The sequence below is a fragment of the Oryzias latipes genome, chromosome 23, assembly GCF_053564925.1.
Source record: "Oryzias latipes strain Hd-rR chromosome 23, Olatipes_Hd-rR_3.1".
NCBI lineage: Eukaryota > Metazoa > Chordata > Actinopteri > Beloniformes > Adrianichthyidae > Oryzias > Oryzias latipes.
This window is the reverse complement of record NC_136259.1, coordinates 3,970,103-3,986,149: the sequence shown is the minus strand read 5'-3', so window position 1 is coordinate 3,986,149 and position 16,047 is coordinate 3,970,103. Positions and strand designations below refer to the sequence as shown.

Genomic DNA, 16,047 nt, shown 5'->3' with positions numbered 1-16,047 from the left:
CGCCATGCTGCTTCACCTCTCTGAAAACAAACTAACCTTCAACTAAACCTGCTCCAGACCAGGTTATGTTCAGAGCATGAGTTGCTATGGTAACTTGACATACCCTGAAACATACCTTCAATTTCTGGAACCGAAAGCTGAGGTTATCCACTTCCTTAGCCTCAAACTTACTATGGGAGCTAGCATAACCTGCTTTCTGGAATACCTCCCTGGTCACATGTTTTTATTTTCTTTACCTTGATTTAGTCCTTGGGAGCCGGTTTAGCTCGTGCTCGTTTGCGGCACCTTCCGTCTGTGAAACCAGGGTTCGACTCCGGGCTGCTCCCTGTTCCCTTCTCTACTTCTGTGCCGGTCCCAAACCTGGTTGCTTTGAGAGGGTTACGTCAGGAAGGGCATCCGGCGTAAAACATTGCCAAGTTTACCGTGCGACTCGTTCGCTGTGGCGACCCCTGATGGGAAAAGCCGAAAGAGAAACAACAACCTTGATTTAGTCCTTGAAGGACTAAAACTGGTGCTGAACCCTTGTAACCCTCTCATACCAGACAGTTGACTGAAGCCTGAAATGTAGAGGTGTGACCAAATGTCCATCTGTTCACTGTGAGCCACCTTTGCTTCTTAAAAATGTCCAAAACCAGAACGTGTGAGCTGAGTTCTCCTCTCTGCTCCGTTTCTTAGGTTTGTGAGTAGAGGATTAGCATATGACCCACTCAAAACATGAGATATAGGGATATTACGGAGGCTTAGGAGGATGCACGCTCACTTCCAGAGCAAAATGTTAGCAGCACATCTACAGAGCGTCACCGATTGGATTTCCAGGGCAACACACTCGTGTGAAAGGGAACGAGGCAACGTTGACCAAAATTCTGTGTGGATTTAACGTTTTCAGAACGATTTTTAATTTTAGTACCACTATGTTTGTAAAAAGACCTAAAAGATGGACTGAAGAACTACAGCCGAAATAAGAAATGATTCACCAATGGTACTAATGAAAACATAGATATGTTCTTAATTGTGAACACCACAGTGGTCATGGACTCCGTCCGTCCGTCTTCAGAACCATTTGAGTCACAGGGATGCTGGAGCCTATCCCAGCTACTGTTGGCTGAAGGTGTAGTACACCCTGAAAAAGTTGTGACCAGCTCCATGACAGCTTTAAATCTCCAGAAGAACAACGTATATTACGAATCAACGCTTTAATTTTGAAAAGTAATTGTGGGATTTAAAGATACAGTTGTACTTAGAGGAACATAGCGAGTGCAGGCCATAGTCTTGTTGAGATGAAGGTCAGAGGGAGTAGAATCTAGCTTCACCCTCCATGGGGCCTTTAAGAAAAGTTTACACCTGTGTGCCCACCCTGTTAGGAAAACAAGCCAGTTAAACCAAAGGGTACTTTTGAATCTGAAAAGAATCAACGAACCTCGTTTGTGAAATGTCGCAGTACATATTTTAATTGAATGTCTTTCTTTTTTTATACCAGGATTGTCCAAACTTGATTTAAGTTGTTTGACCTTCTTGTGTTTCTGTTTTTTTTAATGCAGCAGTCTCCTAAAAACTGCACTTATGAACTTAAAGCAAAGTTTGTTTCCTTTTGAAGTGTTTGAGGAGCAGCTGGAAGAGAAAAAATCAGCCAAGGAGCAGGCAAAAAGAAGGGCAGGAGATGGTTATTTTGGATGCTGTGACAAACACAAATGATGGAGTAAATGCTTTTTTAAAGAGGCCAAATCTGTGATGAAGAAACTACACTGGGCGGGCTCTGAGCTCTCAGCAACAGGGAGGGGAAGGGGGGGTGGGGTTGCTCCACACCAATGGCCCTGCCAACAATTAAAGCTCTGCAGAAACTTTGCCCTAAAAAAACACACAGATGCTTTTATTTTGGATAAAAAAATGGCATTATCGTAATTTAAAGACTACCGGGAACGCTTTTACAATATCTCAAAATATGATTGAAGTGGGACTTTATTTTTTTGGATTGCATTGTCATAATGAGGAGGACAGAATTAGTGAAAAATGTGTTTTCAAGGGAAAAAAACTACCCCCTAATGCACAAAATATTCTGTTGTCTTAAATTAGACCAAGATTCATTGCATTGACGAATGAAACTTCTGAAGTTGATGGCAAATGTCATCTTGGCAGGATATGAAACGACCAAATCCCGGCCTTTTTAAAAGTAGACGATTCAATTAAATCTCTTGAATATCAGATCATAGTCCAGTTTGAAACACTTTAATTTTATGAAACGTTTATAAAGCATATGTACTTTCAGTGTTTTGAAGGAAATGTTATTACAATGTATTAAAAAAATTGAAAATAGTTGTGTTTATATTTGTTGCAAAGTTAGGATTAGGAGAACTTGTTATTTCATCATTTACATGAGTATCTATTTATGTATGTTAGGACTGCACAATGTGAGGAAAACCCGTGATGTGCGATATTAGTGATCAATATTGGGATGACGATATAACTTGCGATAAATAAACGAATAGCAAAACAACCAAAAACATAATTTCACTGCAACAGTGTAATTTAAACAAGAGTCAACCCTAGTCTACCTAGGAGGTGAGCATCTAACACAAAAGAACTCCATCCAATTAGTCAACAACGTGAAGGGTCCATCCAATGGGTCAAATGCATAAAGGGATTCATTTGATTCGTTCAACACTTCAAGCTGCGATGAGATTGTTTTAGCACATTTAAGGTAAACGTTTATTGCATATTGCTGTATTTTGCGATATGCATATTGCACAGCTTGATATTGCGACAAGCGATACATTTGCCATATATTGTGCAGGCCTTATGTATGCATACATGCATGTATGTATGTATGTATGTATGTATGTATGTATGTATGTATGTTTTTGATTTGATTTGATTTGAAATGGTTTATTTCAAGCAATTAAGTAGAAATAATACACAACAGCAATATAATCATCAGTTATACATTCATACAGTAACTAATCAAACTTAGGATAATTAGACATATTACTAAATATTGCTTGAAAGGGAGTGGAAGGAAGCGAACTTATATAATCCCACCCCGTTATACTATAACCATTTTATTACATGATTTATCAATATCCGGTTCCCAGTTTTTATCAGACAGAATTAAAAATCATAAGATATCGATAAAGCACATGACAAAGATGAATTACTTAAGTATTACGTCAAAAATAACTATTTTAGAAATCAACATGGCAAATGCAGATCAGTTATCTGAAATATATGCAGATTATGTTACTTATTAAAGCCATTCATATGAATAAAAAATAATACTATATCAGTAAAATAGACACAACACTGTTTCAGGAATTTTCATAGCAAAATTTCATCAAGTATCAAAAGTTAAAAACATGTCCAAAATTATGCTACATTAGGAAAGATTTTTGAATCAATTTATCAATTTAGATAATAATTTTGGAAAAAGTGAAGTAATATCATTAAAAGTCAATCAATTTAACAATTTTCAATAAGTGATTAATCATTTGTTTTACTTTTTAAAATATTTTTTTGTGTTTTTTTTTTATTATAAAGTAATGCTGTAGGGGAAAAGTAAAAAGGGTCCATAACTGTCGAATTGTCCATGGTTGGTATTTCTTCTTTTACTGATAACAGCTGATCTCCTGGGTTCAAAACAGAGTTAATATTTCTCTTCCATGTTATTTCTGCAGACATTAGATTCAGGTCCATATCCTTCTTCAGCTGATATCAGCGACAGTGAAAGTTGAGGTCAAGTTGTCTGTATGTATGTACGCATGTACGCATGTATGTATGTATGTATGTATGTATGTATGTATGTATGTCTGTCTGTCTGTCTGTCTGTCTGTCTGTCTGTCTGTCTGTCTGTATGTCTGTATGTATGTATGCACGCATGTACACATGTATGTATGTATGTATGTATGTATGTATGTATGTATGTATGTATGTATGTATGTATGTATGTATGTATGTATGTATGTATGTATGCATGCATGCACGCATGTACACATGTATGTATGTATGTATGTATGTATGTATGTATGTATGTATGTATGTATGTATGTATGTATGTATGTATGTATGTCTGCATGTATGTACATATGTATGTATGTATGTACGTATGTATGTATGTATGTATGTCTGCATGTATGTACATATGTATGTCTGTATGTATGTATGCACGCATGTACACATGTATGTATGTATGTATGTATGTATGTATGTATGTATGTATGTATGTATGTATGTATGTATGTCTGCATGCATGCATGCATGTACACATGTATGTATGTATGTATGTATGTATGTATGTATGTATGTATGTATGTATGTATGTATGTATGTATGTATGTATGTATGTATGTATGTATGTCTGCATGTATGTACATATGTATGTATGTATGTATGTATGTATGTATGTATGTATGTATGTATGTATGTATGTATGTATGTATGTATGTATGTATGTATGTATGTATGTATGTATGTATGTATGTCTGCATGTATGTACATATGTATGTATGTATGTATGTATGTATGTATGTATGTATGTATGTATGTCTGCATGTATGTACATATGTATGTATGTATGTATGTATGTATGTATGTCTGCATGTGTGTCTGTATGTATGTATGCATGCACGCATGTATGTATGTATGTATGTATGTATGTATGTATGTATGTATGTATGTATGTATGTATGTATGTATGTATGTATGTATGTATGTATGTCTGTCTGTCTGTCTGTCTGTCTGTCTGTCTGTCTGTCTGTCTGTCTGTATGTATGTATGCACGCATGTACACATGTATGTATGTATGTATGTATGTATGTATGTATGTATGTATGTATGTATGTATGTCTGTCTGCATGCATGCACGCATGTACACATGTATGTATGTATGTATGTATGTATGTATGTATGTATGTATGTATGTATGTATGTATGTATGTATGTATGCATGTATGTACATATGTATGTATGTATGTATGTATGTATGTATGTATGTATGTATGTATGCACGCATGTACACATGTATGTATGTATGTATATATGTATGCACGCATGTACACATGTATGTATGTATGTATGTATGTATGTATGTATGTATGTATGTATGTATGTATGTATGTATGTATGTATGTATGTATGTATGTATGTATGTATGTATGTCTGCATGCATGCACGGATGTACACATGTATGTATGTATGTATGTATGTATGTATGTATGTATGTATGTATGTATGTATGTATGTATGTATGTATGTATGTATGTATGTATGTATGTCTGCATGTATGTACATATGTATGTATGTATGTATGTATGTCTGCATGTATGTCTGTATGTATGTATGTATGCATGTACGTACATATGTATGTATGTATGTATGTATGTATGTCTGCATGTATGTCTGTATGTATGTATGCATGCATGTATGTATGTATGTATGTATGTATGTATGTATGTATGTCTGTATGTATGTATGTATGCATGCATGCATGCACGCATGTATGTATGTATGTATGTATGTCTGCATGTATGTATGTATGTATGTATGTATGTATGTATGTATGTATGTACATATGTATGTATGTATGTATGTATGTATGTATGTATGTATGTATGTATGTATGTATGTATGTATGTCTGCATGTATGTCTGTATGTATGTATGCATGCATGTATGTATGTATGTATGTATGTCTGTATGTATGTATGTATGCATGCATGCATGCACGCATGTATGTATGTATGTATGTATGTATGTATGTATGTATGCATGTATGTATAACTTTTTCTTCATAGCTATGTATAGATACACATTCCTTTGTTGGTCTTCCTTATTATTTTTTGTTTTGATTGTTCGTAATAGCTAATCCCAGCCAATCTGACCAACCGTTTGACTTCAGAGTAAATAAGAACCTACTGGCTTGCACATTAAGCCACCTAGTGGTTCTTTGGTGAAATGCCGTTGAGTTCCATTTCATTTTGCGTGCTTCAATACAGAATTCAAAGGTTGCCTGTGGTTAATAACAGAGACTATTGGTATGCACAACAGAGTAATCATACAGGAACCAGAGAGAAAATAAGAAAAAAAACATTTGTGAGTTGAACTGTCGTCATCTCGAACTTTTTTTTTTTTTTTTCAGATTCTTTCAAACTTTTAAATGGGAAAAGTGGTGAGGTTGGGGTTCAGCATATCTCACAGGGATGCAAGGCCACAGAGGCATCGATTAGGTCCACTATTGATCCAACATCTGCTGCTGAAGGCCGCTCACATGGCGCTCTGCTCCATACAGACTCACATCGACCACCGTTTGTCCACTCACCGCTGTTCAGGGCTGACCTCCAGCTGCTGGACGTCAATAGCAATGCCAGCTGGGGACAAACGCAAAAACACACACATGCTCATAAATGTTACCACTACGATGAAAACGTTAGGATTTGAAGAAATAATTAATTAATTCCAAAATCTTGTAACAATTAGTTGAAATGTTTGGTTCTGTTCCAAAGATTTTTCTTAGAGGCTGAGCTGCAGCTTCACGGCAGGAAACTTCTTCCTTCGTTCTCCTATTGTGGTAGAAACCGGGATTCCGACAGAGAAGAACAGCATAATCTATAATCAACAGCTGACCGCGGACGGTGAAAACCAGACCGGGTTTTCAGGGGAGCGCTCCTTTCCTGTTGGGACTGCATTCCTTCATGTCAAAGCTGACGACCAATCTGTTTCCTTTTAACACTTGTGTGTCCTTTAACCTTAAACAGTAAGGGGTTTGTGTTTTTTTTTAATTCTTTGCACCTTTTTCACCCAAAAATGCGGCCTTTCTTGGATCATCCTGCAGAGAAAAACTGGATTCACACGCAGCCCTGGACCCGGAAACAAACGGGCAGCGGATATTGTAACAAGAAAGGGGGGATAAAGCAGACTGTTGTCCAACAAGTGACACAGGGCTTCTGCCTTAATTGAAGGAGGATTATCTCTCTCAATTTATGCTAATTCATGCAAACTAAGTAACAAGAGCCGCATGTTATTGTGTGATTGAGGTTCACCTCACACACACAGACACACACGGACTCACACACAGCTCCCACCACTGTGTGCTGTTGCACTAATGAAGCCTGTTGCTGCACATTGTTTCTCCCTCGTGCACGCTCATTCACTCAGAGCTCCTCCAACGTGCACTTCATGGGAAACCTGTTGTCCGGCCTTGCATGTGCCACAAACTCACAGCAGGAAAGCAGCCAGAGAGGTTTCATTTTTAATTTAGGGACCATTTGACCCTGAAATACTTTCCTTTTTTGGCTAGTGCTCCACTTGGTGCTCAAGGATGATTAGAGATAACAGGATTTCATGCGGTGGCGTCTAAAATCCATCACATGGATCAAGCTGGAAAAAACATCTTTTTAATCTCTTTTAGATTCCTTTTTGTTTACTATTTTTATTTGATAGTGGGTGCTAAAACAAATAAGTGACTGCATAAATTGTGTAACATCTTGGTCACATGCATTCATACGTGGGACTGAAATGCATGAATGCTGTGGGTTCTGGGGTTGTCCGAGCCCATGGAGGGTCGTAGAGCGGAACGACTGCATCTTAAGACCACTACGTACATTTTAGCGCATTTTCTATCTATGAAATTCATTTATAATTTATAAGTGTTTCTTGCGCTCGTCATTCGTCAATGTGCACAGATGTCTGTTGGGGCTTACGGTCGACGGGTCTTTACATGAATTCGATTTTTGATTAGTTGAGATTAGGTATATTTTACGTAGTAAAATATGCAATTATGTAAATCTTATGCAATTGTGCGTGATTTTTGCAAGATACATACGCAAATTTATGGCTTTCCACGACCGTTCCACGTATGTCTGATGGACATTTCAGAAAACTAGCACCTGAAGAATAACTTTTATATCGTGGATCCGGCGCACAGAGTACGCAATTGACACACAAATCACTAATGAATTGCTTTAAACACAGCAATAATCATGTACGGTTCATATTCGAGTTGCAAAAAAAGTTGTGCGTTAAAAGTGTGCTAAAGTGTAGCAGTGTCAGACAGTGTAACTAACCGGGTTAGGAGTTAGCATTGTTACAGTAACAGTAACATGTTGCGAACGAAGTTGGGGTTTATTGTAAATATGTCAACGTAGTGTAGGATGGTTTTTTTTACGTGTTACCAACAAAGTTGGAAGTCAGCGTAGGTACAGCAATGTTTGTTTGAGTGGTATCAGCCTGTTGTCTCATGAGTTGGGGTGTTATTGTAAACATGGTATTGCCTGTCATGCTGCTAACATGTAGCGGTATTGGACTGTGTTTTTTAAACGTAACAGACGTTGGAATTAACAGGTAATGTAAATATGCTAACATGGCAAATGTGTAGCGAGTTCCAAACAAACTCTAGAATGATAAATAAAGTCTGACTGACGGAATCATTTCTGACTCTTTTGTCTTGCTTGATGTGCCTTATAGCAGTGTTTTTCAATCTTTTCTGAGCCACGGCACACTTTAACCTTAAGAAAAATCCCGCAGCAAACCAGCGTCCAAAAATTAAAAAAAAAGAAGGAGAAACTCATAGTCTGTATTGATCTACAGCCCCTCCACAATCTCACATGCATTTTTGAGATAATTGTTGCAGAAAAAGCTGGAAACTGCACCTGTTTTTTTTCTAAAAGATGCAATAAAAGATAAGTTAGAAGATTTAAAAACAGTTTGATGTGTGTTCGTTGGTTTCAAGACGTTTAACCACGGTCTGATGCCGGATTCTGTGGAAAGCTACAACGCTAACGACGAGCTTTAGCTGGTATTTTTGTTAGAACTGAGAGACTTTACGAGCTAAATCGGGACAAGGAAGTGAAGACTTTAACCACTTCTGATTGGTCAGACTGATGACATGTGATTAAGCCTTCAAGAATGATTGGTGGAGACAGTTAAAGGGACGGGACGTTTCCAAAATACAGCCGAAGGTGCAGCTGAATCGCGTTACCTTATCAAAATGTCTTTAATAAAATAAAATAAACGCAAAGAAAAAGTATTTTATGATCTTTTATATTCCTAACTCCTCAGTGTTTTATCAGGGCCTGTTTGGATGAACAGAGAGCTGAAATCATGGAGATGGAAAATGTTTTTAGATCAGTTAATGAGGGCAATTTCCCACGGCACACTTGACCATCTCCCACGGCACACTAGTGTGCCGCGGCGCACTGGTTGAAAAACACTGCCTTATAGTTTAGAGCGCCTTTTCTATGACATAAGTTCATTGATGACGCACCTTATAGTGCAGAAAATACAGTAATTAATTAGTTTATTTTACATCTATAAAATAATTGAGGTTCCCTCAATTATTTATTATTATCATTAGCCCACCCCCACCCCCCGTGTCCCCCCTTGGAGCCGCCACTGTCACATGCATATTGAAAACATCAATAACAGAAACTCCACATGGAGTCAAGCTAATTCAGACGGTTTGTATTTTATTTCATGCCTCACTGTACGCAGACAGTCGAGCTGAGTGTAAAAATAACGAGGCTCTTCCGTAAATCCCCGCGTGTCTGTCGGGATATCACAGAAGCCATACAGTGAGCGCGTGGGGGGCGGCGCGCGCTCAAATGCTCCCGCGCGTCCGCAGTCAGGCAACCAAACAGCCCGCGAGCCCGCTTTCCTCAACGGCAGCCGAACTGAGCCGACCGGAACCCGGAGTGATGGTGACCTCCTAACTGCGCCTGCTTCACGGAGCGGAGTTCGGCTCGAACGGAATCCCGGTTCTGCCCGCGTGCGTCTGCCTCGCTCCGAACGGCATGGAGACAGTGTGGAGCAGAGACGTTCGCGCCTCCCAGCTGCTGCTCCTCAGCCTCGTAGGTAAGAAACACATGACGGGGTCGGGGATGAGCAGAATTCCGCCAGAGCGGCGCCGGGTCCAGATCCACCTCAGGAGGGGGTTTCACGCGGGAAAGAGCCGCGCGCCAGGTGCCGGAGGAATCTGCAGAGATCCGAACCTGAACACTTCAGACCGCGCTCCTCATCAAAGTTCCCCGAAAAACATGGCTTCTACTTCAGTTCCTGCACGAAGTTTAATATTTCTAAATCAAATGGAGATGATTTTTTTTTTTACCACATTGGTTCACATTAGTTTGGAGAATTTCCTGCTTTTCCTCTAATCTCTGGAACACAAGGCAGCGTTTGAGTAACAGGTGGGGGGGGGGGGGCTTTCAGAGCCCTAATGATAATTAAAACAATGTTCTGCCATGACAGCAGAGGTTTGACTGGAAGCAGATCATAATCTGCCTGTTTATTGGTTCTGTCTCTAGTGACACAGACTCCATGATACCAAAGTGTCTGAGCACTCTGGGACTCTGCTGTGACAACTCCTAGTCCTCTTTTGTCCAGCGGTACCCTGGTCGCTTTTGGAGGTGTGACCAAACAAGCAAACTAGTCTGAGAACAAAGTTCTGGTCTGCTGGCTGTGTTCTACTGGGCTGGAGGTCTTTTTTTGTTTTTAAACTGTGTTGCGTCAGATTCAAGTGTGAACAGACAGAAACCTTGTCACCGCCCACGGAAATGCACGTTCAAGTGCCACTTCCAGCTAGAAGTCTATGTAATTGTGTTTACATGCGTGTTCACGCGTGTAGCCATGCTCATTTTTAGGATCATTTTCCATCCAACCAATCAACCATCCATCCATCTAATCATCCATCCATCCATCCATCCATCCATCCATCCATCCATCCATCCATCCATCCATCCATCCATCCATCCATCCATCCATCCATCCATCCATCCATCCAATCATCCATCCAATCATCCATCCATCCAATCATCCATCCATCCATCCATCCATCCATCCATCCATCCATCCATCCATCCATCCATCCAATCATCCATCCAATCATCCAACCATCCATCCATCCATCCATCCATCCATCCATCCATCCAATCAACCAACCAACCCTCATCCATCCAACCAATCAACCATCCATCCATCCAATCATCCAACCATCCATCCATACATCCATCCATCCAACCATCCAACCATCCATCCATCCATCCATCCATCCAACCATCCATCCATCCAATCATCCATCCAACCCTCCATCCATACATCCAACCATCCAACCAATCAACCATCCATCCATCCATCCATCCATCCATCCATCCATCCATCCATCCATCCATCCATCCAATCATCCATCCAATCATCCATCCATCCATCCATCCATCCATCCATCCATCCATCCATCCATCCATCCATCCATCCAATCATCCATCCAATCATCCAACCATCCATCCATCCATCCATCCATCCATCCATCCAATCAACCAACCAACCCTCATCCATCCAACCAATCAACCATCCATCCATCCAATCATCCAACCATCCATCCATACATCCATCCATCCAACCATCCAACCATCCATCCATCCATCCATCCAACCATCCATCCATCCAATCATCCATCCAACCCTCCATCCATACATCCAACCATCCAACCAATCAACCATCCATCCATCCATCCATCCATCCATCCATCCATCCATCCATCCATCCATCCATCCAATCAACCAACCAACCCTCATCCATCCAACCCTCCATCCATACATCCATCTATCCAACCATCCATCCAACCCTCCATCCATCCAACCATCCATCCAACCAATCAACCATCCATCCATCCATCCATCCATCCATCCATCCATCCATCCATCCATCCATCCAATCAACCAACCAACCCTCATCCATCCAACCCTCCATCCAACCCTCCAGATCTAGATATTTAGATGCCAAAACTAAGGTTTTGTCTTCAAGTGAAATCTAAAAATAAAAATAAAAGACATAGTCAGATAGGCAGACTGAGCCCGGTAGCTTTATTGGCTTTAATATCTCTCCTGCTATGTGATTGGTTCTTTCTAATCACGGTGTGACGGCTTCTCCACTTTAAGAAACGACTCTCATGTTTCCCATAAATGCCAGAGGCAGTGAAGCCGTTCCTCCACCTGCTGTCCCCGCTGGGAAAAGGCTGCGTCTTAATTAAGCGGAGATCACCAGAATTCAGAGGATGCTGGGATATCTGCGGGCAGCAGACAGATCTCTGCTCAGAGTTAGGTCTTTTAATGCTGTCAGCTGACGGAACTCTGTTCCCTCCTGGTATTCATGTTCCTGGATACGTAGTGACAAAACTCAATCTGATGGGAACCAACACTTTCAGCTCCGGCCATCTGCCGCGCAGTACGGCTTATCGACTGCAGTGGGAAAACAGCTTTTCTGCTTTTCAGCCGCGTTCCTTCAACACAAACAATGCCGCGCTTGCTTTTGGCTTCTGGCTCTCCGGCCGGTTCCGCCAGTGACACAGTTGTCTTCTTGTTGCCATATGCTTGTCAGCATGGATCCATCCATGCAACAGTCACATCAGCAGTTATCGTGCTGGTCTTTCTGCGCCAAAGCCGTGCTTCAGGGGATTTCAGGAGGCGCTGAAAGCCCAAAGTGGTGCCATCTCTGGCCGTCATTCATCCGAACAGCCTTTCTCTGATAGCGGAACCACCAGGTATTTCCTCTTCCCTCCCCCGGAGCAGTCTGGGCCGCTGCCATGTTTAATGTGACGGGACTCCACCGATCATATGTTCTGCTTGTTAGAGACCATCTGCCCATCGCTGCCTTTGAGGGGCTGCATCAGCTTGCATGGTTGCATAACTCCATATCCAATGGGATGTTATTAATGGGCTACAAAACACTGGCACACAAAGCTAGATATGTAAATCCGTGAGTAATAAGGTTGGGGAACAAACTGGCAAGTCAGATCAAACTTAAACAATGTTAGAAGGGAGTCAGATACAAATGCGTTTTTATTTTAGACCTTAGAGCTGAGCTGCTGCAATGCGGGGACTTAAAAATATAGAGAAACGTATTAAATGCTTGATAAGCTTAGATAGTTTAGATACGCTTCCTGTTGGAAGTAAAGCTGATTAAGGACAAATTAAATTTAAAATATGAAGGGGAGAAAAACATCTAGTCATACAAACTTACCATTTGAATAATACCTTAGATGCTTAATCTTATTGCAGTGGAAAGAGAAGTATTGCAGTCAATAGCTGCGTCTCCATTCCACGTATGCCCAAACCAATAAACCTTTAGAAATTTAGAAAAAAAAAACATTTTAGAATTACAATGTTTCAATTAAATTATAATCCAGCGAATAAACACAAACCAACTCATGCGATAAGTCCTTTTTACCGGTTTGGGGTCGCGGGTGACGGATGTGGACGATAATTGACAGCAGATACATTCAGATTTCTTCTAGCGCTCATCATCATCTATCAAAGGGGACATCTGCGACTTATCCCTTGTGCTATCTTGTGGGGTCATCTAGACCCACTAGACAGTGCGCTGAACCTTTTTCTTTAATGATTTGTGATCTTCACTGGTGTCCATGGATTACATGAAATCTTTCCACCTTTATCCACCTTTGTCATGGTAGGGAGCACACGTTAATGGAAGGGTGGGGTCATCTGGACCCCACAAGATAGCACAAGGGATATTCAGGCCATGGAGCGGTGAGCTCCTTCCACTTGGGAGTGGCTACGGATGAACCGATTTGCGGAAATGGTGGTTGGTGATTCTACAGGGGAGTGTGGATCTAACATTTCTGCATGACATGCCCAACTGGAGAGTTGTTGGTCACGTGACCAAAAGGTTTCCATCGCAGTTTTGCAAAATTTGTCAATTTGGAAGTGTCTCAAAAAACCACCTCCTCCAAGGGCAAAAACGTTTTTTTTCCCTGATAAATTACGTGTTATTTTTGAAATTGTCGTGGTTCCATCAGGCGAATTTGTATCACAAATTCAATTTTTTGCAATTTCATAGTCAATGGAAACACAGCCACTGTGTCAGTATTTTTATTTTATCATTTTGCAAATGGGGAGTGACATCTCGGTTTTGGATAAGATTCCAGACTCACGAGAAGCCATTAAGAAAGTCTGAAGAAAGTCTAGAAAAATTTGGAAACGTCTTAAAGGGATTTTAGATACTAGTTACTAACAAAATTACAAGAAAATTGGTGGTAGTCTCTCATGAATCATAGTGATTTGCTTTTGGACAAATGTTACACAACCTCTTGTTGAATGTTGCCTTTTGATTGAATGCTCCAAAATCACTTGTTTTTTTTATGGGAGTCAAAGTTTTGTCTCTAATCAAAATCCTTTACGTCTTTTTCAATCAATCTGTCTGATTTGGTAGCAGCCTAGGCTGCATGGAGTTGTGTTTTTTTCTTTTTTTTGGTAAGGCAGGGCTCCAGACTAACTTTTTTCACTAGGAGCACTGTGGCCCCCAACTGAAAATTTTAGGGGCACAACCAGAAAATTTAGGGGCGCATACCGTAAATCAACATTCTAACCAAATCTACTAATTTCCGCTGTATTACGAATAAATACTTTAATAATAGATGCCGAAATTACAATGTGCTGTTTCTAATTAAGTGTCACATTTTATTCTACACTTTTGAAGATGAAACAACGAGGTAAACTGACAGCAGCATCACTGTCATGACAGTACAAATAGTAAACAAAATACTATAAATTTAGAATAAAAAAAAGTTTTTAGTAACAAGTGATTACCGTAGTAACCTTTCGGTCATTTCACAGTTTCAAACAAAACTTAAATGTATGTAAATATTAGAGGATGGAAATTCATGTTGGCGACACCAAATAGGTGCAGCCAAGATGCACAATAATTTGAGATCACCCAGATGGACACAACGCTGCACAGATCACCTGGTGTGAGACGTATATTTTTGTTTTTGCTCTAACATCACCTGTCAATCAAAACAAAAATATCACCAGAAAGGGGCGGAAGCAAGACCCCAACCTGAGCGAACGCAGTTGGAAATATAGTACTGAACTGACTGAAAGCTGCCCAACAGACTACAAAACAATGCATTATGGGACATGTGTCCCGATGGTTTTATGTAGTTCACTGATCAATTAAAATCATTTAAAATACCAACTGAATAAAAAAATGCTACATACATTACATTAAAAGATGTAATATCACAGATCATACTTAGGGGGAGAGGCAAATTAAAACTAAATTGAATGTTAAGGACAACTCCAACTTCCTGTTCTTCTTCAGTCTCGTTGCAGCTTCGCCTTCACCCCCCCCCCCCCCCCCCCCCCCCAGGGCAGGGAGCTGGTTCATCTTAAACACGTCTATTGTTGCATTTTCCCCGCCTGTTTTAAATCGTGTTGTCGCTCACATGTGTATTAATGTCAGAGCCCCGTTAGTTGTCACACATGTAGGTGTGGGACATTTATGCTCCTCAGCTGACCATCTTCCGCGGGAGCGGTGTGCTGCCGTAACAGCCGCGAATGAGAACAGATCAATAGTTCGCTTATTCATAGCTCAGACGCACATATCAGGTTGTGATGATAATCGTCTCCGTTTCCTTCCCACAGATGTTTACGGGCACTCCATTATCTCTAGGCCCCTCCCCCTCCACACATTTTAGCCACTCACAGTGGCTTTCCCTATTCTTCTCACACGCATTGGCCGCCTCAGGCATCACTCAATGAAACGCGAGTGTGCGCTCGCGTGTGCTCCAGTCTCATGAGTATTCGCGCGAGTGTGTGCGTCTGTCTGCGTGCGTGTGCGCTCGCGTCTCATTGATTATTTCATTGCTCATTTCATAGATCATTGATGTGCCCCTTCCACATTTAATGTATAAAAAATACGAAGGGTGTGGGAGGCAAATTTACTGGTCGCACATGTGCGACTGGATGTAAAATTCAGTCGCACACTCTCAAATTTTGGTTGCAAAATGCGACCAAGTGGTCGCAGTCTGGAGCCCTGTAAGGGTCTCTGAGTCTCCCTTATTGGTCACAGTTTGACCTGACTTAACTTCATCGTGTGTTCTATGGCCACATACTTTGTACGTAGAGCAGGAGTTTCTATGTCCAACTTGGACAGTTTCCTTTTTCAGAGGCTCCACTCAAACATGGTGTACCGCAGGGCTCAGTTTTAGGCCCTCTTTTATTTTCATTTTATCTGCTGCCACTGGGGTCCAGTTTTTGAAAATAGAATGTGTCAT

General features: G+C 40.6%; 1 protein-coding gene across 5 annotated transcripts in view; it reads left to right on the top strand.

Moving 5' to 3' along the window:
• The first annotated feature begins 9,539 nt into the window (after window positions 1-9,539).
• ptprz1b (protein tyrosine phosphatase receptor type Z1b) overlaps window positions 9,540-16,047 on the top strand; it is a 111,935-nt gene continuing 105,427 nt past the window's right edge. For all 5 annotated transcript variants that reach the window (XM_023952148.2, XM_023952147.2, XM_023952146.2 and 2 more), the window contains exon 1: window positions 9,540-9,833. In XM_023952148.2, the coding sequence (XP_023807916.1) occupies window positions 9,773-9,833 (61 nt within the window). In that variant the 5' untranslated portion in view covers window positions 9,540-9,772. The remainder of the gene's footprint in view (window positions 9,834-16,047) is intronic.